Genomic DNA, 27939 nt, shown 5'->3' on the forward strand with positions numbered 1-27939 from the left:
CAACTCCTAACATTCTATGATTCTGTGATCCAATCGCTTATACTGAAAACTGCTAGAATAGTCTCTGGCATAGTTCAGATCTGAGTCATGGAGGTTTTCTAGGACATATCACTGTCCTAAACAATTCCTAGATGTATCTTGGGACTTAGCACATAGTGGGGATCATTCACCATAGTTTTTCACTGTGGGAACTCTGTTTTGGAGGCTGAGAGGATAGCTGTATGGGTATGCACCACTGTGGGCCCAGTGATCTTATTGCCTGAAAAGAGCCCCATTTAAATTTGATTTATGAGACTAGGCATAGCCTTTGACAGCAGTGTACAACTCCTCATCTGAAGCACTGTCACAGTGCTGATTATCTGTATTCATGACAGAAGCTCGAAGGTTGCAACTACAGTTCTTAAACAGTGACAGACACCAGAATAAGAAAACCTATCACTTAATTGCTGTCACGCCCCCTGATAACTCTCCCAAGATATCTTCAGGAAGACCCTGGAGACTGTGTCAGCCCCAGCAGCATTCGCAACAGACTCATGGGACATTACTATCCAGTTTTGGAGTGCTGGACAGTTTAGCTGTGAGGGCACAACAGAGAGAGACCACCAGAGAGCAGTCCAGGATGCATCTTACTTTGTAAGATAATTATGGCCAAACTGATTGGATATTGTGAATGCCTGTGTCATCAAGAGATTGCAGAATTAACTCTATGAGAGCATGTAAAATATATTTTGGATGCTTTTGAAAAATCCCCTCAGTATTCAGAGAGCTTTATGTACCACTGTCCACTGCCCCTGGAAGTTTGGTCCTTGGCACCTTTCAATGGAGCATCTCAAGTGATTTCACCTGTCACATGTCATGTCTTAAAGACAGTGAGCTTGACACAATATGTGCCTTCAAATGGATGCAGCACTTCTCTGGGAGGCAATGGCAATTGCTGAGCATGATTTCCTTCCCAATAAATATGAAAATTCCACAGGCAGCTGTCAAAAGAAATTTATTCTTCTTTAAGACATTTCATATGAATCACCTTCCTTCTTCTAGCTCTCTGCTATCTGTCTTCTCTCTTCATGAAAGTGCCAAAGTGGATAAATCCAGGGCTTACCCTGCTTAAAAACAAAGTGGCCTAGAATAATGAAAGCCTGAACCCGTGAACATCTGCATATAACTAGGGTTGTATCAGGCTTGCAGATACTGAGTCCCCATTGTTACTCAGTGGCTCATAGCCAACTATTTACTGTTCCAAACAGATACAGTCCCAGGGATAAACAGGGAAGGATTCCCTCTTGGCACGTGTATGTGACTGTTTTGCCACATTAGAACTCCTAGTTATACTTACACAGTGTTTAAACTACAATATTTGTCACAAATTCAGGTATCTCATCTGAAGAACCAGGGAGGGAATGAGAAGTATTTATCTACATTTTTATTTAAGTGCAAGAGAAAGACTTGAGCTTTATTCCCTGTATGGGACATGTTCAGACCAGAGGTCTAACAATGCAAAGCCCCATCAGTTCTTCCTCCTATGACACTGAGAAGATGTAAGTGAAGTGCATGCAAGCTTTTCAGAGAGGAGAGAATGGATGCAGAGAAGGATCAATGACATGGACTAAAGGGATGCATCTACTTCCACACAGGTTTGAGGAAGGTATCTTGGACGAATCCAGCTGGCATCTTGTCCCTCCCTGTCAGCTGTAAGAAACCCATGTTCAGTGTGCCAATAGTCTGGCTTCTATTCTAGGGCTCTGGATTTTTGTTCTGTTTGTGTGCACTTACACATCGAGGACTGTGAACCAAGAGCCATTCACTGTGGGCTTTTATTACAGGTACTTCTCAAACATGTTTGTTTACTCATTCCCTTCACACCCCACACCCCACCCCACCCCACCCCCCCCCAACAAATGCAAGGCAGATGATGCTAGTATTTACAGTTCTGAGATGTCTATATGCTTCTCAATTCATTCACTTCACAGTTGTGTTCCAAGCAATGGATCTTCTGAAACCTTTTGATCCGTATATCAAAAAGTATTCTAAACATAAATAGATACATATACTTGATACCAAAAATTTTACAATGAAATGCAGGTCAATATAAATAGATGAAAATCTGAATTTATTGTGCTTATAAATATATCCAAACTTACTTTCACAGCCCATCAGTGTGATGAAAGGACTCCAATTTGTCTCACATCACCAGCGAGGAATATAGGACTTAGAGGAGTGGAGAAACATGCCTACAATCACATTTTACACAGAACTGTGAATTCAGTCAAGATTTTCTAATCAGCAACTCAAGTTAATCATGTTGCGAGAAAAAAGTCGTTAGAACAGTTTTAGGAGCAAGAAATAGCTCTGAATATCCCTTTATAGCCATTAAGTCGTGTTCCTTCAATATGGCACAGCAAGAGACACAGGAAAAGAACCAAGGAAAGATAAGCCTGGTCAAGATGATTATCTCCCATCTAATCTCAGTCAGCTGTAACACTGCAGGTGCTTGCTGCCAGCAAACACAAACTACTGGCACTGACATCTCAGAAACAAGCAGTCCCTCATTCAAGAAGGAAAGGCAAAGGGTTTTTTTAAACCTACTTGCAAACTTCCCTGACCTTTCATAAGGCACTCTGTGCCTTATAACAGGAAAATACTGTTTTATAAGAAATTATTAGCTTGTTTAAGAGCATGTCCAACACAACCTGTAGGAGTAATAAGGAACTGTTTAAAGCAGATTTGCCTGTCTCAGTCAGATGTGCTAAGGAGCTGATCCAGACACCCAGGAACTTTAGAAGTTGCTGGAGCAGACCCATCAGTTTCTAATACTAATAGTAGCAGAGCTGTAAGTGCTTTTGCATGACATCCTGTAAGAAAAAAACACTGGCATTTGGCTTATTCAGGAGAGACTTCACCATCTGTTATTGTAGAGACCAAATAATGATACAAAAAAATAAATAAGTGAAAAACCCTAACACTGTCACCATTTATAATTTAGTGAGGTCTTAAAATATTCCTGCACAGGTAGGGGATTTTACTGGAGGAGAATCAACAGAGCAATGGGCTCAATAACATCCAAGTTTCCTGTTTAAGATCTGTCAAGCGACTCCTATCATCATGTCTGTGAGTGAGTGTGAGTAATGACTTTTATTTAAATTCATGTGTTATTTACTGCCTTCATCCAGACAGATAACGGACACATAGCACAACAATGATCAGCAAGTGGCTACCACTTAATTCTTGTTTTATTCTGAAGCTTGCCTGCCTTCATCTGTCTTCCCTTTTGAGGAAGTAAGCACGTTCCTTCTGTCTTCAATGGAAATTAAACAGCCTATTATGAATTCACTGCAAGTTTTCCATTTTCCATCCAAAATCATGACAGTGATAAAAAAATAAAGTCCCACAGTATTTGTTTCCTAAAGCATTCCATTCCGTGTATATACGTTCAGCTTTCTGTAGTTGGATTTCTCATCCTGAAAGAAGACACAATCAACAACTGAACTTTCTAAGTAGCAAATATAATAAAGAGCCTATTTGCCTTGCCAAAGTCAATGGGTACTAAGTGTGGTGGTAGGGGCAGAGCATCCTAGCAAATATTGAAATAATCTGTTGACTTGCTGCAGTTCGATTGATTACAGAACAACAAAGATAATATGTTGAACAGGAGAGGGGAAAAAAACAAAACAAAAATATTAAGTAGCACCACGTGAATTCAGTAGTAGAACATCCCACATATTTTCATCACTGTTAGATTCCTGCAGAAAGAAAATGTATGTTCAACCCTGAAAGCTACCTCCTTTATGCATATTGATACGGATCCATTTGCTCCAGCTATCTGAATTCCTTTGGGTTTAGTGGAACTGTCAAAACCTTACAAGTGCGAATACTGTTGTGTAAGTAAAATTAATGACTTCTTTACTGCTTCCCATATTTTAAAGCTCTAAATGAGCCCTATTGCTGGAGGAAACGGGAGGAGGAGTGGAGGGGTTGTCAAAATGAAACTGTAAATCTTTCAGCATTTAAAATTTTAGACCTGATTGATCTCATGATGGTGCTTCAGACCAGCATTTATCTTGGTGCTGTAAAGCAAGCAAACTATCTTTACCCAGCCATGAATCCCACTTCACAATCTGTTGTAACAGCAAGTAAGCACCAACAAACAATAATCAAAAATATTTGCATTTGTGGAAGAATTAGATGTATTTATAGCATGCCCTTTGGGTGTGTGTTAGTGTTGAAGTAACAGGACAGTGATCTGGACATGGATGTAAGTCAATTGTTAAATAAAACAGAAATATATTAATAATACTGTCATATCAATAATAGCTTGTGTTTGCCTAAAAAGTGTATGCTGAGGGTTTATTTGAAGCTTGTCATGTTTTGGGGTCAAGGACTAAGGGTTGTTTGGAGAAAAGGCTTCCTTAGTGTGCACATCCCCCAGCACATTGTGGGATGCACTGTGAGCAATTGACTAGCTTTTCTCAGTACAGTGAGGAGGACTTCCCAGCAACAACCTGATTACAGCTGCAAGATGAGGGCTGTCTTCAGAAAGCACTATCAGCCTGGCAAGCATCATTCCCACATGCTGTCCATCTATGTCAGTGGCTCTATCCCAGAGTAATTTAGACTCAACTCAATAGAAGCTATTGACACTCTCATATTTCAGTTGGCACGCCATGCCTTCCCACACTTTGCATCAGGAGCTAGACACAAGTACTCTGAAAATCTCATGAGAGTTTCTTAAGGAATTTGCATGTTTCCAGTATGAAGAGGAAGTTCTGTGAAACTGGCTAGCTTATGACTTTTTCTCTACATGCTAGCAGCAGAAATTACCCCACATACCTCATTTAATTATTCTTCCATCAATCCATTCAGAGGGTGTAGGCAATGTAATTGTCTAGAGAATATCTCCTGTTTTACTGAATCGTGTGCTTCTAGTTCTTGATCAACCTACCTCTCACAACCCAGGAAAAAAAAATCTGTCCTTGTAAGATATGTCACAAATTTGTAGCTTGGTCAGAGGCATGTCTTCAGCTAAATAAATCTGGCTGAAGCCTGGAGAAGATGGGATTAGTGTTACTATCAAAGAGGGCCAAATATCTGTTGCAACAAGGGGCGTGCCTAATTTATCTCCATGCAAAGAACAGAGTGTACTCACTGACTAGAATACCATCCAATGAAAAGACTGTAGCATATTACAAGCATTAATTCTTAGGAAACAATCACAAGGTTAGAAAGTAATATTATCATTTTTTCATATAGTCAGGAAGTGGCAAGCCAAAGAGAGAGATGAGACTAGACTCTAGTTTCAGTGCACTGCTTGCTTTACTAGACTGGAACTCTTCCAACAAATGGAAGAGGATTTTGAATATTATATTATTAACTCAAAGTCAGTAAAAAAAAACCTCATGGATTTTAATTAGTTGACCACAGGAAATACGGAGTATTCATGAGTGTTCCTAAGACAGCTGGCAAGCTAGACATTGAATTAGAGATTGTCATGAAGTCAGAAAGTGCTGAAAGACACTTGTGTAAAAAAATGCCAGGATTTTCTCCTTCTTATAAAAATATAAAATGAATATTCAGGAAACTTAGAATGGTTCTCATCTAATGTTGCAGAACACTTTTCTTTTGTTTCTGTTACTGGCCGTGCAGTCACTTTCCTATAGAAATTCATCACTTTCTGGACAAATAGCTTTGCAAAAGGTTAGTGCTGTGCCCATAGCGGACTGCTTTAAGTGAGGCAGCATTTGTAAAGGGAAAGGAGAATTCAGTTGGAGTTATTGAGGAGAAACAAATACATTTTGGACAATGAAGACCTGAAAAGGAATTTTGATACTCTTAATGATGTCTACTTTTTGGAGCCATATCAGTCTTAAAACAGGAACCACTTTTTTGTGTATATGCTGAGCTGTACTGAAGGTAATATTCCATTGCCTCCAGCTTCTTGTTCTCTTCATTACTCTTGGACACTAATGATCTCTGAGAGTTAGGTCCCAGCACTGAAAAAGAAAGTGATCTTTGCTTATTCTGCCATTGATTCACACCACACTTTGTTCTCTCCACAGTTTCCCGTTGGTAAAATACAGGCATGATACTTCTCCCCAGTCATGAAGGGATTTGTATTTGGTGAAGAAGTAGAAAATATTCTTGTTTATAAGCTCAACTGTGAAAAATGAGAGATCTTTTACCAACTCCACATAAAATTTTTTCTGTGTGAAGAAAAAGAGGTGTGTTACAAGGTTGCTTCCCTTTTGCTTTGCTGAGCCATTCAAGATACTAACAATCACTGAATGAAGATTATGCGATTACTTACTGAAGCATAGCAAATACTCTCCAGTAGTTTTTTCTGACTGTTGAAAGCACCCAGAAAGCCCACATACAGCCACAGGTATATATGCTCATTGCTGCTCTTAGGCTGATGAAATTTTATAAATTGCTTACCCTGTCTGGAGCTCTATTGCTTCCAACCCAGCATCAGCACATTGATTTGAGCAGCAGATCCAGGAGCTGAAAATGGAATCTGTGAAACAGGAGGCTTAACAGTTGAAAACATCCAAGTTCCAAGTCTCCATGCTGGCCAGCTGATGAGTTTACAATTTCAACTCTGTGGCTCCTGAGATACAAGAAAAACAAATCATTAGTAGCTCATGTTGACCTTTAAGTATCAATGGAGAAATCTTACACCTTCTATCAGAAATTGAAATAGTCAATTGGTGTACTTATATGGACATCCAATAACCATATTAATATAGTCCATGTGCTGATTTTGCAGATTTCTTTGCTCCTTTACTCAATATGCTTACAGTGAGGATCTACCTAGACTTGCAGCAATTACTCAGAGGCATCAGCAGGCATCTGACAAAACAACTCTTTCACTTGTATACGTGTCAGGTAAACTGCTGTCCCAGACAGTGAATGCTACTGTGGCCATATGCCTGAGGACAAGGTTCAGCTCTACATCATGTGAAGATATCTATAAAGTCACTCTGAATTTCCAGCTACACCTATTCAAATTAAATATACTTCGCACTAGATCCATTAAATAAGAGCGTGAAGAAGAGATGAATTTAATTTTTCCACTTGAAAAATTATGGATCTTTGTTTTACATTACCATGTCTTACCACATTATACTCATATTTAATTTAAGTGATTCTAAATAAGGTCCTAAGATGTAGTTGAAGTACAAAATATTCATTCAGGATGAGTGAGTAATTCTGAGTAGCTGGAATAAGAGAACAAAAAGATTTTAATATTAACAATGGTGCAGATCCATCAACAAGATAACTACCATGACACAAATGGAATTTCTTTCATTGATATTTAATTTGGCCATTGTATTGCACAGAGTTTTATTCCCTTTGATTATAGTCATAGTTCAAAACAGTCTGTTGGTACACAAGAGCTCATAGTTCAAGCCTATAATGCCCCTGACTTAATGAATCGGTGGATCCAGTTCAAGGTCTCATGTTAAAGGATGCTAATTCGGCAACTAACAAAAATTCTGGTACTGAGCCTGAAAAATATATGTATCTTCTCCCAGTGTAAGAGACCCTTTCAGTGCTACCTGATGATAAGTTTGTGAAATGTGCTTTCTTAGTGCTCAGTGGAAATGTAGAGTATGGTCTACTTGAGGCTCAGTTTAAAGTGAGCTGAGAGTACTGAGGGTGAAAAACTTTAAATCAGAAATTGTGTAAGAGATACAAATGGAGATGGAAATACTGCATCTTTGCCCTTTAAAACAATTCTAGCAAGATTTTCAACAAAAAGCAAGTACCTTGTGCTTTGAAACAGGGCACTGAGAGGGAGCGTAAGAGTAATTTGGTCAAGTCTTTTGCTAAACCTCTAAGAATATCCAGAAGTTGGACTGTTTTCAGCCCTTCAACATAATCACCACTTACACATACTCCAGAAAATCTTCTTAAGAGACCAGTAGCTGAAGCCCTTTGAGTCTGTCCTTACTGAAAATACTTGAGACTCTCATTAGTTCTAGTGCCATCCAGAATAATCCCACACAATAGAGAAGAAGCCTGCATTGCTTCATTGTGTCTGCTTGGGACCAGCCTATCCATGTAAAGAATGAAGAAAGCACAGAGGCAAAGACAGGATTTTACTGCAATTTCTGTAGGGCTGACCACCAGAAGAGTCTCTTCCCCACTGTCAGCACAGTCAAGTAGAATGAGATAAAAAAAACCTATGCCACTGAAATGCTAAGGGGATCCAAAGTGTCTTGCCGAGTACAAATAGCTTGAGAGAAAGAGGCTGCTAGCATGAAGAGGGAAAAGTCTTGGTAGAGGAACACAAGGCCATTGCAACAGGGAACTAAGAGTGGGATACATGTAAACTGCTGACTGACTGAGATGAGCAGTAATCAATGAAGGGAAACAGTTCACAGTCTGAAGAAATAGAACTGCTAGTATTTGCAGTTCTATTGTAAAAAGCAAACTTTCCACAAGCAAGCTTCCTAATTACAGAGTACCAAGTTAACTCACCAAGTCCACGATGTACTAACTGGTGCATGCTATAAAGAAAATAAGAGCATTTATCTGTCATGAACACAAGCTTGCAGATTGATAGATCATTTGATCTGTATGACTGTATTATGGATTTGCCATTAGCTTTCATCTTTAGACATGCTGACAGAATCAAAAAACATATTTATTACACTTGGTGGGTTATAATCGACTTTGCATGTTCCTGTGGGTTGGAACCCAGGTAATTAGCAAAAGACACTGACAATATTCCACTTTATTCTGTCTTATTCTGTTAAAATCCAATCTGAATATCATATCACAGATACCTGGTTTTCCCTGTAAAAGCTCTACATAAGATTTGAACATAGAAGAGAAAAAGATGCAGTGCAAAAAAACCTTTATCCTCTGGGTTTGATGAAGAAAACAGTGCAAAGCCAGCAAATCAATGATTCCAGAATGAAAATGAAACACTACCCATAGAGGGAATCGATTTGCAAAATGAGAGCTCTACCTATTTCATATAGTATTGCTCCTACACAGAGGGGGACCTTTTGTTAATAAGGCACATCAGAGTCTGACAGTAATGTGACAAAGGGACCAGTCTTTATCTATATCAAAAAGCTACGAGTGTTTGAAGGGGAATCCACTTTTTCTAGACTTCTGTGTTGTAAATGTCTGAATGTGAACTAAATGGCTTAATATGGATTTCATCAATATAACAAATAGAGTGTAGGGTGTGATTCAGCCTAAAACAGACACCTCTGTTTGATGAAATGAATTGCATGCTGACCTCTTTTGGCTATGCTGACCTCACTGGCTAAATGGGTGTCTGAAGATTTCACTCAATGCAGTACCACAGGCCCTCTTTGCTGTCAGTGAAGAGAGTTGGTTGCAATTTATTTCATCCAATCCCAATGTCTAAAATATATTAGCTTAATTACATCCTATAATTGACTAATTCCAGGAGTAAAACTGCACTATTGGCTTACATAACCATGGGACATTTTTAAACATTACAGCTTGGGACCCCACAAGGATAAAGGAGAGCTCACAGGATGCTCTGATTGAAGGCTGATTTCCTAAAGAAATAGGGCTTATGCAATTACATTAGTTGCACTTCCAGTAAAGTTTGAATATTAGCCAGTTCCATCAAAATTATCCAAAATATAGACCTCAAATATATTAATTTGTTACAGGTTTCCTTTAAAGGAAAGGAAGGTGGCTGAGTAAAGGAATGGAAAACAAGGTTAAAATCTGACTTAAAAGGAAAGTCTGTAGAGTGAGCTCAGGAACAATAGCAGTGGAGAATTCTCCCTGATGAAAGGCACAGAAAACTAGATGTTTCAATAAGCTCTCTTCCTTGAATAGGCTATATCACTGTTATAACATATCCTACATCATCTGGAAACCACCAGGTGATGTATCTGTTCTGCAGAAAATCAAATGTCCTGTCTTTATACAATGTCATAAGACAAACACAAGCTGAGACTCAGTTGCCATCTGGCAATAGCCTGAGTTTGAATGTAATCAGTTAAGTTAGAATTTAAATTCCATATACCCCAATTTCACACCTTGCAGCTTTTTTTTTTTTTTGAGAGGAAAGCTGAAGTCAGGGCACACGGGAAGCATTCAGTAGCTTATCCAAGATAAGTCAGGGTGACTAACCATCTCTGATACCTGTTACCTCTACATGAGATACCTCCATGTTTCAGATGAAGGTGTTTGTTCTGCAAGCCACTAAGATGGACTGAAAACATACAGCCCGTGAAAAAAAACAAAGGGAAGGTGCTGCACAAGTATTTTCTTTGCTTTCTATTAGAGAAATGTCATGGCACTTACCATTTAAAATATTGTCACTTGCTTTCGCAGGACTCTATTGTTATGCATGTATGTTCTGCATTTCTGTTTGTAATAGGAAAAAGCTGAGAATTTTGACCACATTGATTCTGCCTTTTTGAGAAAAATTGTCACAGTACCCTCTGTGGCCAGGTAGCTGGGACTGATCTCTGAAGGGAGAGTACTTCACAGAATCACACACAGAATCACAGAATGGTTTGAGTTGGAAGGGACCTCCAAAGGGCTAGTCCAATCCCCAGCTTCTACTGTTTGTTGCCAAACCAAGTGTGATGGTCCTTAAAGTACATGAGGTTATTTAATTTAAAACTATGAACTGAAGCTCTTCTCACCTGCAAACTGTCATCAAGCTTAAAGGTCCAGCATTTTGTCAAAATTACCATTTTACCCTAGAAAAATGAATTTTTATGTTTCCTCCTTTAAAATTTTCCTTCACATTTATGGGATTCTTTTCCTTCCACAATTCCCTTCTGCCCAGGTGCAGAACCAGTAGAATTTGTCTCCAGGCTCAACAATGGCCTGACCTGCCACTGAGATACTGCCGGAACAGAGCTACTCCCATTTTCTTCCTGATTTCTCTCCTTGCTCAAAGGCACATTCACAGTTTATCACCTGGAAGACAGGGTCCTTATTCTCTTAAAGCCATGGCACTGGCGTAAGGGTAGCACCACAGCCTCCTCCTGCCCCTTCACTCCTCATGCATACACTCAATATTCTGTGGAGATTGCTCTTCTGTGTCATCTTCCTGCTTCATGAAACAACCTGTGGATCTAAAACAGTATGCCCTTGAGGGCAATGCAGCTTGGATCACAATCTGGCATGTACAATTCCTAACCTACTTTCTTTGGATGCACCTGGTCTTGTGGTTTCTCAGCTCACATTTTTCAATCACTATTTGTCAGAAAAAAATTGGGGCAGTTGTCACAGAACAGTATTCATTGTGTGCTTACTGCTGCATGGATGGTTCTGCTGTTGTTCCTGTGGTCAGCAGAAGTGTTGGCAGACATGAAGCTTCTACCTAATGAAAGCCAAAAAGTACAAGCAAAGTACTGAAATCCTCACCTCTGGTTCAGTTTTGTCAGCAAACACAAGTAGTGACTCTTGGCCAGGTCCTGAATTCTTTAATGGGGTTATTTTTCATTCGTGCTGGCCTCAGTGAAATTTAGGATACAAGCATTAACCTTAAATTGCAATGAGAATTGTAATAACAAGAAATATTGTTATTACAAGGCATGCAGGCCACACAGAAAGAATATTCAGCCCTGGTCCTCCCAAAATAAATCAGATCTAACTCTTCCTGGAGGGGAAGAAGAGCACATCTCTGATGTACCTTCCAAGAAATAATAAACCTTTATACAAACAGCCATGAAAAACAGTTTTAACTCTTCCCTGACAAAACCTCTTTGTCTGGCTTCAGTGAGGGATGAAAGGACCACAGATGATAGTTAGATTCTACCTGCTTAGCTTTAGGCTTCTGTCTGAGGCAGAGGAGTTAGGGTTGTTTTCATAATAAGCTTCTGTTTTCTACAGAAGAGGTAGCATTTGCATCCCATCTACCCAGGACAAGAATTGCCATTTATAAGTTCTTATCTCTGTTCTTCCACTGTAAAGGAAACAAAACTAAGAAACCTCACTTTAAATCTCTAAAACCGGATATGAACATTTTTCTTTAGTGGACATCTTTGGAAGTTGCCTTATCTCTCTTAATTTTCATTCAGCCATATTGTCTTTCCATCATAAGAGTGAGAGGACATCAGACAAAGCTGGAATGAGGCAGATTCAATCAAGGGAAAAGTTTTCTTCTAGCTAAGCTCAAGAATCCCATTTCAAAGCTCTGTAGGTCATTTGGCAGATGTTAACAGTTCTATGCATTCAAAGGGAAAATGTACTGATTTGTACTGATGCTTAATAAATTCCAAAAAATTACACCCAGCATAGGATGACCCTGAACTGTACATTGCTGGAGGCTGGGAGAATGTTCATGGAAAGTAACACAATGAACACTGGTTCATTTTTTTTTTCTCATTTTCCCAGGCATCAACATTAAACACTGATGCAGAATATAGAGAAGGTGGACTGCTGGCCTCATGCACTGCAGCTGTTCACATTCCCTTTACAAATTAAGGTCCTGATTCTCTCTGCTACTGCCTTCATGTCTTCCAAGTGAAGTCAATCAAGAATCCTTTTGTCCCTATCTATAAGTGTTCACTCTTCCAGCCTGTTTCAGGTCCTAGTATGTTTGGCATCTTTGTGCACTGGAGTCTGGGAAGGGATTTCTTAAGGGCTCTTTATGAAGAAGGAGCTTGGTAACCAACATTTCTCTCTCTGAATAGTTTTTACAAATTAGTGTGCTTCATCCAAGGAGTAAGGAATGAATAGCAAACCCTTCATCTTGCTTTATACAAGATGTAGCCATATGTAAAAAGAGAGAACAAAGTTAACACATTTAGAAAGACATAAATCTCCTAAATTCACTAGGAATTCTTGAGATTAATCACAGAATCATAGGGTCACAGAACTATTGCATTATTTTTGTTGGAAAAGTAATCTGAGATCATCTAGTCCCATCATTGCCCTAACACCACTATGTCCTAATGTGCTGTGTATACAGGTTCTTGAACACCTCCAGGGATGGTGGCTCCACCACCTCCCTAGGCAGCCTGTTCCAATGCCTGAGTATTCTATCAGTAAAAAAATTGTTCCTAATATCCAATGTAAACCTCTTCCGGCACAGTTTGAGGTGATTTCTTCTCATATCACTTGATGCTAGGAAGAAGAGACAAACCACCACCTCATACAACCTCCTTTCAGGTAGTTGTAGAGAAGAATGAGGTCTCTTCTCAGCCTTCTTCTTTCCCAACTTTAGTTCCCTCAGCTGTTCTTTGTAAGACCTGTTCTCCAGATTCATTTCCCTTCTCTGAACTTTCTCCTATTCTATCACCTTGTCTAAATTTTGGCACCATGGAGTGACAACCTGCAAGAAGTGTCACAAACATGCATCCTGCTTTGTCCTATGCCTCAGCCAGACCCTTCATTTGCCATCAGGCATGCTGATGCAGAACACTAATATTATTCAAGAGACTCTAAAATAGGGCCTGCATACTTCCTTGCCTTTGTTAGCAAGGAATTCCCTCTCATGCTATCAAACCATGAAGTATTTTGGCAGAGATATTGAGGACCAGACTGGGCAGATTGCAAATTCAGTTCTGTGGCTGCTTAAATTCCTGAAATTCTATGTACTGTCAGCACAGAGAAGAATTAAGACAAAGCCAGCATTACAGAAAGCTGTTTCCTGTGCCACGCTGAGCAGGTGTCAGACCACAGGTGGCAAGGTCCCTGGTGTGCCTGGAGCCACAGTGGGCCATCAAACTGTCACTTTACACAGAACACTGTTGCATTTCTTCTTTCATAATTTGTGCTAAGTGCCTCTCTAAATTGTGAGTTAAGAAGTTGTTGCCATAGCGATGGCCATTTAGAGTGAGGGAAGGCAGTGAACAAGTTGAGGCTCTGACTCTACACATAAAAACATATGTGAGTGTATGTACACTGCTCCAGAGCTCTGTGAAAGGAGACAAACAAACAGCTTACATCAGATCTGAGGGATGGACAGAGCACAAGGAAAAAGGAGCAGCTAGCTGCAGTTTGGACATGTTTATTTGAGGGTGCACCTTCACCTACAAAGAGCTGACTTTGAAACAGAAATGAGCCAGAGTAGTGACTGACTTAATATTTCCTTTCATACCAGTAGAAATCACTCTCTTGGTCAAGACAAGGCATGTTTGTTACTACTTTTGTAGGATATGTTTTGACAGAAACAGGAAAAATTTGCTTTCATGGGTTTATTTTTATTGAAATACCACTTACTGCTAACTCTTTAGCAGGAAATGCTCTTCAGCGATCTACTCCCAAGTGCCTATATGAGTGAGTTTGCCAGGGCACATGCTGACAAAAAGTCAATAAATAATGCAGGTATTGTATTACCCCATTTTAGGTCATCTTCTAAGATTGTCTTCCACTCCTAGTACTAGCATTTCTGGTAATCATAGCAAGAGACAGTCAGAACTCCTGAGTTTTATTCCCTACTTTATGCCACCTCTCTGTAGAGTGAGAAAATGATATGAACTTAAATACCTATAGTGAGGGCAAGATTCTGCCAACATACCTGATCATATTTCCCTGGGGACTTGATCAGAGTTTAGTCTTACTCTGACTAACTTCGGCTAATAAGTGGAGTTAGGTGTCATTGTGATCAGCAAATGCAGGCAGTGCCTGAAGATAAGTGCTTTGGGAAATCTCATCCTGAAAGTAAGTTTAAGGTCCCCATAGCACTAACCAATGCAGAACATCAGGCAGTTTACATCAGTGGCTGGGACTCAAATTCTGTCAAAGTCTTGGATTAGACTGATTGTGAATGGCCTTTTTAAAGTCCATAAATTCTTAGCAGGGTATCCAAGTTTGAAAAATGCAGCCATAAACTTCCCATGGCATACCTTGTCCGTCTGTGAGCCCAGACAGTCATGGATCAGAATTAAACATTAGTGAGTTCCTGTTGGAATACAGGATTTAAGGTTTGAAAATAATTTGGGGCACAAAAGAGAGAAATAAAGGCATTTTCTAAGTATAGCTTTCTATAGCTGCTTGTTCCTCAGCAAAGAGACACTGCCAGCTCCTGTTCCCTGTCAGTGACATTACCTGCTGCTAGGGGCAAGTCAAGTGAACAGCAGGTCTGTGAGATTGAGGATATTGTTTCCATCAAGCTTCCAGTGGTAATTTCTTGCAGAGGCAAGGCATTTTTGTACTTTTCTTTGCTGTCTGGAAATAAAAAATGCAAAGTGTATCTCAAAGTCAGCAAAATCCATAGGTTTCTGTGGCTGACTGATTTACAGAATCACAGAATGGTAGGGATTGGAAAGGAACCCTGAAGATCATCTAGTCCAACCCCAATTTACAACAGCTGCAAATCATGTTCAGTAAAAATTCTCAAACAATCTAATTCCTGTAGATAGCTGAGGGCAACTTTTGTTTGTAGTAAACTTCTGTGACATTTGTGATTAGAACTCTAAAGGCAGTAAGCACAATTCACAATCAATTATGTTTTATTAATGTTTTTTTAATACATACTACAGCCCAGTAATCATGAAGCTGTTCAACAGTGTTGTTCTAAAATCAGCTAATAGCAGGATGTAATTTGCAGCCAACTCTGCTCACTTACAAAACACTTGCTCTGTTAATTGTGATTTCACACTCCACTGAATGCTGCAGCCTGGAGGTAACATTCATTTGATGGAAGAGTTACCAGTCTGGGCTCTGCTGGGGGAGAAAGGATCTTCTCAAGAGAGGCTACTGTTGTTAATATTGTCATTCTTTCATGTTTAAAAAAAAAAAAAAAAAAAAAAAAAAAAAGGGCAGAAAAAGCTACAAACTAATGCTAAATGATTTTTTCCTTTCTTTAAAAATCTGGTCAGTCTTTCCATATTTTGATCCCTTTCTATTGCTTTGTGTGGTTATTAATAACATAACAAAATTTATGATATATTATGGTTGGACTCGACGGTCCTAAAGGTCTTTTCCAACCAAAAGATTTCTGGGATTCTATGACAGGTAGGTAAAACCTTGTTTGTGTAATCAGGCACCTTCCTTGATCTGATACCAGCTGAACTAGTCCAGCAGGTGCTGACATTTTTCATTAGAAAGATTTTTGAGCCTTTGGAGGTCTCCAGAGACAGTCTATGTCTCTGTTAAGTCAGAATAGGCCCAAAGATTCTCCTGGGGGAGGTCAAAGGTGCCTAAAATGTTGCCATATGTTAAGTAGTCAGATGAACCTCATCAATAAATGGTCAGCAGTGATGAGACAAGACCTCAGCACTGGACAGCCATGGGCAAAGCAACAGCTCCTATTCTGAAGCATTCCCAGTACGTCTGTCAGAAGGAGAAGTACTGTCTCATTTGACAAATGAGAAGAGTCATCTTAACTTGAAATATTCCCAGCTGAGTGCATAGTGCTGATGTGACAAACTAGGAGATACAGCTCAGACTGGACAGGGATGGGAGTACCAAACTGGGAAGGCTGTTGATTAATGACTAAATCATGGGGGAGATGAGAAGCCAAGGAGAAAGATTTGTCCAGTGCTGACCATCAGCTTTGCTATTCCTTTTTCTCCTATCCTGACCAATGATCTGGAGAACAGGCCAGGTTTGAATGCCACTACTTGAGGATTCAAGCCAGGACTGCATTGCATTAGAGCAGATTGGGCAGCAGCAGAAGTAATCCCACACAGAGATGGAAAAGAGAAAGGGTGCACACTTAGATGCCTTTCAAGGCCTGTTTGACTCCAAGGCTGCCTATCCTGGCATCCAGACTGAATCTCAACAGAAGCAATAATGAGAAAGGACTCTCTGCCCTCAACATATGCAGAGGCTTAGATGTATTTTGCCCATTGCCGCAACATGAAGGCAATGTCTTGGCAGAGAGGTGATGAGAATGAAATCTGGCAGCTCATGCTGTTACCATTTGGAAGGAGCCAAGAATGCACAGGCACAGCACCTCAGCTGGAGCATGGACAGAAGCTCACAGAGAGAGCTGGGCCCAAGAAAAACCCTGCAGATGTTGCACAGAGCCGAAAAAATCATTATGAGAAAAAGACAGTAACAAGCTCTCTGAGGGCAGGAAAAAAAAAAGAAAATAGATACTGAAGAATCAAGTTAAAGAGAAAGGCTAAATATTGTCCAAAGATAAAACGCGCAGCAGATACACCTTGGGGGGTTAAATTGGTGTTCACTTAATTAAGCTTGAGTTGCATTAAGCTGCAGAAGTGTTAAAGCTCCTCTTATCTAAAAGTTTCCTCCCGGGACATCATGATGAAAATGTCAAGGTTCACTTTCTGGAGGACTACTCTACAAAAGTAGATTTTCTTTTACCTCTTTCACCCAGCCTTTGACATTTCTGACCTTAGCAGGATGATGGTGTCCTTGCAACATCTAGCAGGAATGAATAATTGCTGTGACATCTACAGGTCACAGAAGCCAGCTCCTGCTTTTTCTCTTAAGTCTTTATACCATACACTTTTCTTCTTCTGTGTCTTTCTGGGACCACACAGAGAGACTGAGACTAAAGTCGACTAACATGCAATCAATAAGCAGACAGCGCTTGTCTGTTCTTTGCTATCTCTGCTGGTGTGCTTTCAGCTGTCACCAATGCCTGGAAGAAACAAGCAGATGGATAAAAAGCAGTAGGATTCAGCTCAATCCAAAAAAGACAGACGGGAAGGTGGTGGGACTTTCAAAGGTCTAACCCTGCATTACATCAAGATCATTACACCACAAATTGTCCAGATGGCACAAAGCCTGAGGCTCATGGCTGGACTTCTCGATACATTTGAATATACTTATTGTCAAAGTAAAGAAACTCTAATGGGTAAGGAGACTGTATAGCCTGACCCAGATTTCTAGTTCTGGTGGTCTGCTCATTGCAGCTCCCTCTCCTGAGACTGAACTCACTTTAGAAGGATTCAGGCAGTGCCAAATACACTCATGTGATTTAATGAGAAGCAAAGACCCATATTTCCTCCCCACATTAATGTCCAGTAATCTCCAGGCACTCCTTGTTCCTCACCAGGCTAAATTAATAGGACTTCTTCTAATCTATAGAGAATTTTGGGATCAGGAAACTTCAAGAGCATCATGCCAGAGACATCTGTTTTCCCATGTGATTAGTATTTTTAATTCGCTTTTTGAAACAGGGTAAATATATCATAGATTTCTGAGGAAAGGGCTGGGCATCTGTTGTATGTTGACATTGGAGAAAACATAAAGCATCACTTGCTGATGCTATCAGTACAAACAGTAATGCAGTCTTCTGATATTTTTTTCTTTTCATAGGTCAGTATTTTAAGAGTAACAGTCTCCTTCGACAATGACATAGTTCTCACCTTATATGTCATTCTTTATATTGAAAGTCCTACAAAAATTTTAGAACTTTTTGAACTCTTCTACAATGTTCTAGGCATGGGATGAACTTGCATGGTTTGTATGCTGCCAGTGGTAATTGTATTCATTAACAGGGTTTATGTATGAATTTCTAAGTTGAGATGAAAGGCACAAAGCTACCTAGCTGTAAAGCCATTTTTGTCATTTTTCTCACAAAGCAATAAAACAAAAATTCTGAGCTATAAGAGCAGGCAGTTGAAATTTAAAGCTATTTTGTTTCAATTTCAGCAAATTTATGTTAGCAGCTGATTAACATTTCATGAAGGAAATTTCTGTATTTCCATGGAAGAAATTTGCTTGATTTCTCTACCACATCATGTTTTTCTGCAACTTTTTCTTGGGTTTTCTTGGTGTTTGTTTGGTTGACTGTTGTTAGGTTGTGGGTTTCAGGGAGGTTTTGTGTTTGGTTTTTTGGTTTTTTATGGGTTCCATTTGTTTGTTTGTTTTCTTTTTTTGTTTGTTTGTTTCCTTTTGTTTTGTTTTGTTTAATTCTTCATTGAAGTCATCAGATTTCCTATGATAAGATTTTGCAAAGGCCTGTGGTGATAGGAAAGGGGCAATGGTTTCAAACTAGAGAAGAATAGATTTAGATTAGATGTTAGGAACAAGTTTTTTACCATGAGGGTAGTGGAACACTGGAACAGATTGCCCAGGGAGGTACTTGAGGCCCCATCTCTGGAGATATTCATGGTGTGGCTCAACAAGCCTCTGGGCAACCTCATCTCCAGTGAGATAGCCCTGCTTACTGCAGAGGAGGTTGGACTAGATGACCTTTGGAGGTCCCTTCCAACCCAGACCATTCTATGATTCTATGATTCAAGGGGTACATCAAGAGCTTGAGGAAGGATAGATCTCTGAGAGTGTGTCCTTGGAGACAGGTGGATGAAACTATTAACTTCAATGTTGTAATATGCCTCAAGAGCACAGCTCTAGAAAACCTTTCCTCTGACCTTCCACTGAGCAAAATCCTCCAAAGAAAGTTTACTAAGGGTGGTAGGTGATACTGAGTTGACATATGGCTCCAAGCACCAAAATATCACATTATAGTCCTGAATAATGCAGTAAAAATCCAGGACTGGCAGGAGGGAGCCACCCACAACAAAGCTAAACATAATCTTCTCCAGCACCCACATCAGCTCCTGTTGCATCCTTTCTCAGAAAGCTGGGTAAACACTTGAGCCCTGCAAAATACTGCAAAGGGGAACAATTGTGCGGGACTTTAGGATACAGCACATGGTAGACATGAGGGGAAAAACCCTCCAGAGTTTTAACCAAGTCATGTAGGTTGTCCTATTTAATAGTTAATGGTGTTGAAATATAACTAGGATATTTGAGATACCTCAGCTCTCAATAAAGTTTCCCATTTCACCCCTGCAAGTGCAAAACTGGGAAATCTACAGCTGTTGGATAGACTGACAGAGACAACCATTGGGGCTGATATGATGGAAGGTATCAGCAAAGCTGTCATTAGTGTGTGAAAAATCATGCTCCATTTACAAGTCACCTGGCTAAATGAAAGATTCGGCTTCACTTCTTTTTAGAGTTTGACACCTAGAAAAGTAGACTGAAGACACTCCAGCTAATCAGAATTCATCACTGAACTGATAGCACAGGTAGAGCTACTCTGTGAGTTGCAAACACAATGCCTGCAGAGGACCAGAGCTGTCATGTGAACACAGCCCTAGAAAAAAAAGGCATGAAAGATGAATTAAGTTTTGGAGATTATATCAGTTGGATACTGAGTGCAGAATGCCAAAAATTCTCTTTCTTATTCTAGCTGCTTCACAAAACCAAGAATGTGAACATCCTCAGTAAGTAAGCAAGCAAGCAAACCTGCACTAAGAAATACCGAATCAGTGCAACCTGCTTTCTACAGACACAGAAATAGTCCACTAAAACTGATTATTCAGGCCAAGAGACAAGGGTATTTTAAACAAGAGCAGAACAGTTGCAATTTGACACAAGCAAATGAGTTGGTTTTACTGAGGGAAGCGCTGCCAATGAACCCCTATTCCTACTGGAAAGAGAAGGGCCTCTGGACTGCTAAGTGAAGGGTTTCACAAGCCAAGTGCTGCTGCCTAATGTTCACATAGGGAAATACCGGCAGAAACCTGGTAAGGCATGGAAATCTTTCCCTTTCTGCCTATTTCTGTTTATTTTTCATTTTAATATTTGGATCACTTCCACACCTAGGCTCTACACCTATTTCCACCAGGGATCTAAAGCCCATAGAGCTGGAGTGTACATATATTTAATACAAACAGAGCACCTACAACAATATAACCCAGCCTGCAGCTAGAGTTACAATATTAAATGCAAATGAAAAATCAATGAATGGCACCTGATCATCAGGTACTTCTTTTTGAAACATCCCAGAAACATGCTTTTAGTAGAAAAGGGTATTGTAAAGCCAAAATGGTGTGGTCAGTGCAGTGAAATAATTTCTGGTAGGAAATGTCATGTCTTGACTCTATGATGCTACCTTCACCACTGTTAAGAGGAGGAATATGGGCTGTATCAGCTTGGAATAGGTACAAAACGTTTGAATATATAGTCGTGAGTTATGCAAGCCTCAGAAGAAGCACGTGGGAGGTGCACACCAGAGAGAACAGGAGAATAAATGAGTTGCTAGCCCATCACTGCAAGCTGTTTTAAAATAATCTCTTCTTCACGTCAAGCTGCCTGTTCAGTGTCACCATAGTGACTCTGCTCACAGGCCACCCAAATCTGCCTTGCAAGTTCCTTCAGGAGTCCCAGTGCTGAGAAGCCATTGCTCCTGGAGGCATTGCTCCATACAACCCAAAAGGGAAACCTCCATTAACAAACCAGCCCTTGCATTAATGCCTCACCAACATGTGCACAACTATCTTAGCAATACAGAGGGCAAGTTTTTGCACTAATAACAGAGTGAAAAACACCCCACTTGAAACACATGCAGCTGTGCCCTTCTCTCTTTTCTAATTCTTTACTATTCCCAAGGCCTGAGCCTAATTAACATCTGTGAATCCTCATCAGCAAGAACAGCTTCAAGCTCAAACGTTGTTAGCTCTTCCTCTTCACACTTGCTCTTTGACAGGACACTGTGATGCCACTGCATGGGCAGCAGTCTTCACAGCCTGCAGTAGGAGAGAAGCATATCTGGTACCTAATGGTAGGTTTCTGGCAATGCTCCTATTTATAAACAAAGGGTTTGAACATGTAAAATAGGACAATCAAGCTTCCCTGGAAAGCAGGACTCTGCATGTGTGGTCTCCCTACAGTTTCAAAGTCTCCGCGAAAAGCTCAGTGCTTCTCAGGAATTGCCAAGTTGGGAGGGTAAGATAATTGGTGTTGGCTGGGTGGCCCCCCAAGCAGTGTGCCCCCAGATAGAGCAGAGTCATGAAGATGGGTCATCTGTACTATCCAATCCAGATGGGATTCCCACCATCACCTCATTTAAAACAGATCTCTCAGCTCTCAGAGGTAAGGAAAAAACAGAGAAATGGTCATGGCTATTCTCAGTCCTCACCTTCTCACACAGTCCTTCATTTCTACTGGGACTGGTTCTCTGCTTTGCCAAGGCTGACTTCTGTTTCCCTCTGCAGGGTTTCTGTAAAAGCTTAAGTGATAAAATATAAAAATCTCTTGCATTCTTTGAAGTGAAAATTAGTTATCTGTAGCATCATTCATTTTGCACATATGCTTTTTATGTGCAATGTTGAAATAATTTTCAGTACCTTTCTACACGTTAGCCACAACAGTGTTGGATAGTGTTGGATGATAGGTTGGACCTGATGATCTGGAAAGTCTTTTCCAACCTGGTCTGGTCTATTCTATTCTATTCTATTCTATTCTATTCTATTCTATTCTATTCTATTCTATTCTATTCTATTCCTGATATCCCTGAGACACAGATGTGATGCAACATGGAGAGTGATGCCATCTTTAGAAACCAGCACCTGTGAAGAAGTCAGGGTGATAAGAACAGCCTCCTTGCTGTTCAGGGTAAATCCACTATAGGATGGATTTAAAGGTCTTCAGTAGGTTTTAGAATGTTATAAAGGACCTCAATTAAAAGCTTTTTCTATGGCAAAGTTAGTTGTTCTGGGAAGTGTTGAAGGGCTGTTGAGAATTGGGTGGTTTTCATATGACCTTATAAAAGCTCACATAAAAGCCAGAAGGAGCAATGGGAAACAAGAGAGGTTTATCATTAAGATATCAGAGGGGCAGAGGAAAAGATCAAAGTTTGATTCTTGGCTGTGCTGATGACCTTTGGTAAATCATTCAGGAACAGTCTTGGGAAAGAAACCAGCTTGCTTAGGAAGTTTTCTCAGAGTCAGTGCCTCAGTGGGAACCAGGGATTGCAGTGCATGGTTGAAAGCATGCTCTTCAATTCCTAGAGGGAAGTAAAGACCTTTTCAAAGTTTCTTAATGATTGTGAGTGCCAAGCAAATCAAAATCTGAATTTAGACTCCTGAGAATCTCATTTCCTCTTTCTGTGTCTCTTTTTTCCCCCCAAGTGTAAACCAGAGAAAATAAATATTTTGCCAGTGTTGTAAGGATAAATGTGTGAATATTTGCTGAGACAAAGTGATGACAGAAGCTATAGAAGTAAATGAAAGGTATATTGCATTAAACAAAAAAAAAAAAAAAAAAAGGTAAATCCCAAACCCTTTTTTTATCCAAACACTGGATTAGTGATAAGAACTATGGAAGATGATCTTACATTATTAACACACAACTATTTATGTGACAAATGCCACATTTTTGTCTGATAATAATTTGCAGTGGGATAATGTCACCATTTTATATCCCTGTATATGCATTAATATTGTTCAAAATATAATAGTAAGTCCGACACAGAAAGTACAGCTGAGGATAGTTACCTCCTAAGATTACCAGAAAATATATTTTCTGTACCTGCTTAATAAACAATATGTAAGCTGCAAACTAGCTTACTTATAGATCACTGAGGAATGATGAAGCTCGATTTGCATTGACATATCACTTATCTCTGCATGGAAAATTCTGCTGAGACAGCCTGCAACTCAAACTACACATTACTAGGATTGCAGAGAAAGACCTTTAACAATGTGTCCAATGCATTACTAATTCATGAGAGAACAAAGTTGGACTAAGTATGAATGAAAAGCTATATTTTCATACAAGCTGGTACAGCAATACTGAAATTGTACAAGGGCAAGCAACTGTCTTGCTATAAAACACTTTTCATACATCATTTAGTATTGTCTTAATTGTTGCTCATTCCAATTTCTTTGTGTTAACTGCTTCCAAACCATAAATAAAACTGCAATTTTAAGAATAATACATATGGTGTTAAGAATGGGTAAGTACAGAAATAAATGATTGAAGTGATTAATTTAAATATTAGCACAATTGTTTTACCTGGGGATTTGGAAGTCAAGGCAGCAGTTGTGGTATTGGAAGAGTTATTGACAAGTCTATGAACAAGTCATGCATCTATGTTGCATAAATAGATTTTTGTGCACATGTATTTAGATAGAAAATTGTTACAATGTGATTTTCACTCTGAGGCATTTTTCTCATTTTAAGGTCTTTGGCAAACTGTCTTGGCTTTAATGAGAGTAAAATCATATCCTAAGTATGTGCATCACTACTATGTTCTCTGCCTTGATCTGAGCACTGAACTGTGATTAACAGTGGAGAGCAAGTCCAGCCATAAGCATTTTCCAGCCTTAAGCAAACATCAAGTATAAGACTCCTCCTTGTCAGGACCTTCCCTTTTATCTTTTATTTTTTTCTTCATTTACTTGCAAAAATAATCTTTTGTGCCTTAAGGAGGGATGGTTTTGTGATTAAGGCATTTGGTGAAGATCCAGGTTCAACTTCTAGGCCTTCCACATATTAACTTAATAAAGTGCCTTGTAGAACTGCAGTGCTGCTAATAATTAAATGGACCATGGACTGCTCTCTGTTGGTGATACCAACTAACATGAAATGGCTGAAATGCTGTGACCACATCAAAATTGTTTATTGGGAGTGGTCTTATGATTCTCATAGTCCATAAGACTCCCAGTCCAGAAGGGTGCAATAAGAGGGAATGATACAAGAAACATGTTAGAAGTGGTCTCTGTCTTTGCAAAATGTGAAACAATGTCAAGCAGTGGTCATCATCAAATATATCACTCCACATGTCTGTGGTCTTGGGACATAGCTGTCATAGTAGATGCTTAGACTGCAATGAGTTATTGATTTAATGGGATAAGGTGTTCTGTGAGAATGCAGGATAGCTGTATTTCTTACGCTCTATGCTATTCAATGGTCCCTTAACACTGCTTTTGAATGTTTTATTCCTGAAAGCTTTGTAACAGCTCACATCTCCTTTTGCCTTTTCTGATTCCTTCCATCTCTTCTTTAGAGGCCCAGTGGAAAGATTTGGCTTGTTCTTCACTGGCTTGTGGGACACCAATTCAAATCTGGAAATGGATCAGAAGGACTGAAGAGCACTTTTTCTCTCACCAGTATTTCTTAGATCTGCTGCTAAAACAGGACCAATGAAGATGTTCACCAGACTCCAAGTCCTTGTGTTGGCTTTGTTTTCCAAAGGAGTTTTCCTATCCCTAAGTGACCACAGCTTTGTAAGGAAGGAAATTAAGATAGAAGGAGACCTTGTCTTAGGTGGCTTATTTCCAATCAATGAAAAAGGCACTGGAATTGAAGAATGTGGGAGAATCAATGAAGATCGAGGCATCCAGCGCTTGGAGGCCATGTTGTTTGCCATTGATGAAATCAACAAAGACAACTACTTGCTTCCAGGAATTAAACTTGGAGTTCACATCTTGGACACATGTTCCAGAGATACATATGCCTTAGAACAGTCTCTGGAGTTTGTCAGGGCATCTTTGACTAAAGTGGATGAAACAGAGTATATGTGCCCTGATGGCTCGTATGCCATTCAAGAGAATTTACCATTACTCATTGCAGGAGTCATAGGTGGTTCCTATAGCAGCGTTTCCATACAGGTAAGTCACAGGAGCTGATCAGGTGAGAGTCACTTGTCTGCAGTTCCTGTGAGAGAACCACTGTTTGTCAATAAAGCAAGTCTTAGCTTGAGCACTTCAGGAGTCAATCTAGTACATTATTTGTACTGAGTTTACATTAATTTTATTCTTGCTTCAAAACATTTGTTGTAGTTTAATGCTTTAGGTGTTGTTAAGTTCCCTGCCACTGTCATTGTGCAATACTTACAAGTAAAAATGCCCCCTAGCTTCACTGAAGCTACCAAATCTACATCTATCGCATTATTCTGGGTTAAAATAAGTAAACCAACCCATGTCATTCTTAACCACAAGCGAATGTTGTCTTAAGACCTGATTCAGGTAGGCTAAGACCCTGCATCTACTATTTCCTAATGATCAGGTGTAGGTTTACAAAGGCACCAAGCCTTGACAGTGCTGCACCACTACAAGCAATAAGTTTGTCCAGACTGAGTATAGTCACTAATTACTTCATCCATGCCCAAGAATAAAAACATTATTCTGTGCTACAGACCATTCCAGAAGTGACAGAAAGCCTACAGAGCTTCATTTACCTGTTTCACAGACAGGTCATGATCGTTTGAGATAGAATTGCACTTGGGAAATAACTACTGTCAAGGCAATAAATCCCATCAGTAGAGAAACATGGTCAGTTTCCATAAGATACATGTGAGCATGGAAGAGGCATTTCATCAAATTACATTTTAGTCTCTTCCATGTTCCTATGTATTGGTTATCTGTGTATTCATAGAAAGGAATATGGTTACCCATACCACAGGAGAATAGTTTCTGCCGAGCGGAACCACAGCCATCTTTCATACTAGGAGTGGGTTTGTCACACTGCAGATAAACTAGCATGGAAGGGATGTATCCTTCAGCAGTTACATGGGTCTGATCACTCGGAGCACAAAGCACAAGTTCCAGGACTGGAAAAAAGGCAGATCTGAAGAGGAGAAATGATACCTGCAAGACTTTAAGCAATGTATCATCCTGCGTTTTTCAGATAGAAAAGATATATCTGGCTGATTTACTTTCCCATATCATAGGTTGGGTTGGCCTTCCTTCAGTCTCTTTTTTTTTTTGTAGGTTTCACATTATTTAGAATAGATGTAATGAAAGTGTTCACTCCTTCTGCTCCTCTCATTGAGACGGCCAGTCATGGTATTGGTTTCAAAAGAAAATCCTTGTCAAGAATAAAGACATTGCAGAGTCAAGCCTGAAGATGTGGGTACTTCAAAATATTAAAGCCGTTCATTTTGATGCCACACCAAAGAAAAAGACTGTCAAATTTTGTAGCTAGTCACCTGCACAGAGTACCTCCAGCAGCAACTGGAATTGCACCACCACTGAATGTCAAACAGCTTCAGCAGGCATGTGTACAAAGCTGAGCACCTCTGCTTCCCATGTTTTCAAACAGCATGCAGGGTACTCCTGTCAAGCATTTTATTTTTGCAGTGAGCTGTAAACATCATAAAGTCCACAGCATAGTTTCTTAGCCTTAAAATAAGCCATGCTGAGCTCTTCAGACAAGAAATTATTTCTGCCCTTTTCTTTTTTTCACCCCTATGAATTTTCTGTTGTGTTTCAACACTTTCTGTTCCCCCCTTTTCACCCTTCCTCTCCACATTGTTGTCTGGACAGCTGCCTGCCAAATCACTTCATGATGCTCCTACTGTCAGATTTCTGCTTCTTTCATTATCCTTCCACCAAGGAAAAAAGAATTTCCTGGTAAATCAGCAATGAACACCTTCCCTACTGAGTCAGTATGCACAATAGGCACTTTTTGCAGACACTAAAAACAACAAGAGAATGCAGAATGCTTAATTATTTTCTGGTCAGACTAGGTTATTATTGTTAATGATGATCTGGATAATTAGTTTTTAGATGTTGCATTTAAATTAGCAGTAAGTTCAATCTGCACAGCATTTGATCCTTCAGAACCCAAGCCAGAATTCTCAGTCAGTGGAAGGGCTCATGGAAAAAATAAGCTGTTTAAAGTTCTGACCTGAGCTGAATCTAGGATCAGAAGGTGAATTCTCCAAAGTTTGAAGGACTTTGCTTTGGGTTCAAGGCTTTTCATTTGAGACAGATTATCTACTTTCTTCTAGTTTACAAGAAAAATTTCTTTTCTTTGGAGATATTCAATGACATTGTATAAAGAATAAGAAAAAAGCAGTGTTCATTTGCACAGAAGAGCACCTGCATAGCTAATCCAAATGCCATGTTTAAAATACTTAGGTCAGCACTGTCAGGAATATGCATGTGCAAGCAGAAGTATGGTTATTTAAGTGCTGGATTTCATAGTTTCATAGTTTCATAGTTTCATTCAGGGTTGGAAGAGACCACAAGGATCATCTAGTTCCAACCCCCCTGCCATGGGCAGGGACACCCCACACTAGATCAGGCTGGACAGAGCCTCATCCAGCCTGCTCTTAAACACCCCCAGGGACGGGGCCTCAACCACCTCCCTGGACAACCCATTCCAGGGTTTCACCACTCTCATGGTGAAGAACCTCCTCCTCACATCCAGCCTGAATCTCCCCACCTCCAGCTTCATTCCATTCCCCCTAGTCCTATCACTACCTGAGATCCTGAGAAGTCCTTCCCCAGCCTTCCTGTAGGCCTCCTTCAGATACTGGAA

General features: G+C 39.8%; 1 protein-coding gene across 2 annotated transcripts in view; it reads left to right on the top strand.

The window, feature by feature from the left end:
* The window catches only part of GRM3 (glutamate metabotropic receptor 3), a 117935-nt gene that overhangs the window by 39323 nt on the left and 50673 nt on the right, over nucleotides 1-27939 (top strand). For both annotated transcript variants that reach the window (XM_068167934.1, XM_068167924.1), the window contains one exon: nucleotides 24680-25283. In XM_068167934.1, the coding sequence (XP_068024035.1) occupies nucleotides 24816-25283 (468 nt within the window). In that variant the 5' untranslated portion in view covers nucleotides 24680-24815. The remainder of the gene's footprint in view (nucleotides 1-24679; nucleotides 25284-27939) is intronic.

The sequence above is a fragment of the Melanerpes formicivorus genome, unplaced genomic scaffold (assembly GCF_026170545.1).
Source record: "Melanerpes formicivorus ecotype bairdi unplaced genomic scaffold, bMelFor1.0.p_v2 SCAF_3, whole genome shotgun sequence".
NCBI classification, from domain to species: domain Eukaryota; kingdom Metazoa; phylum Chordata; class Aves; order Piciformes; family Picidae; genus Melanerpes; species Melanerpes formicivorus.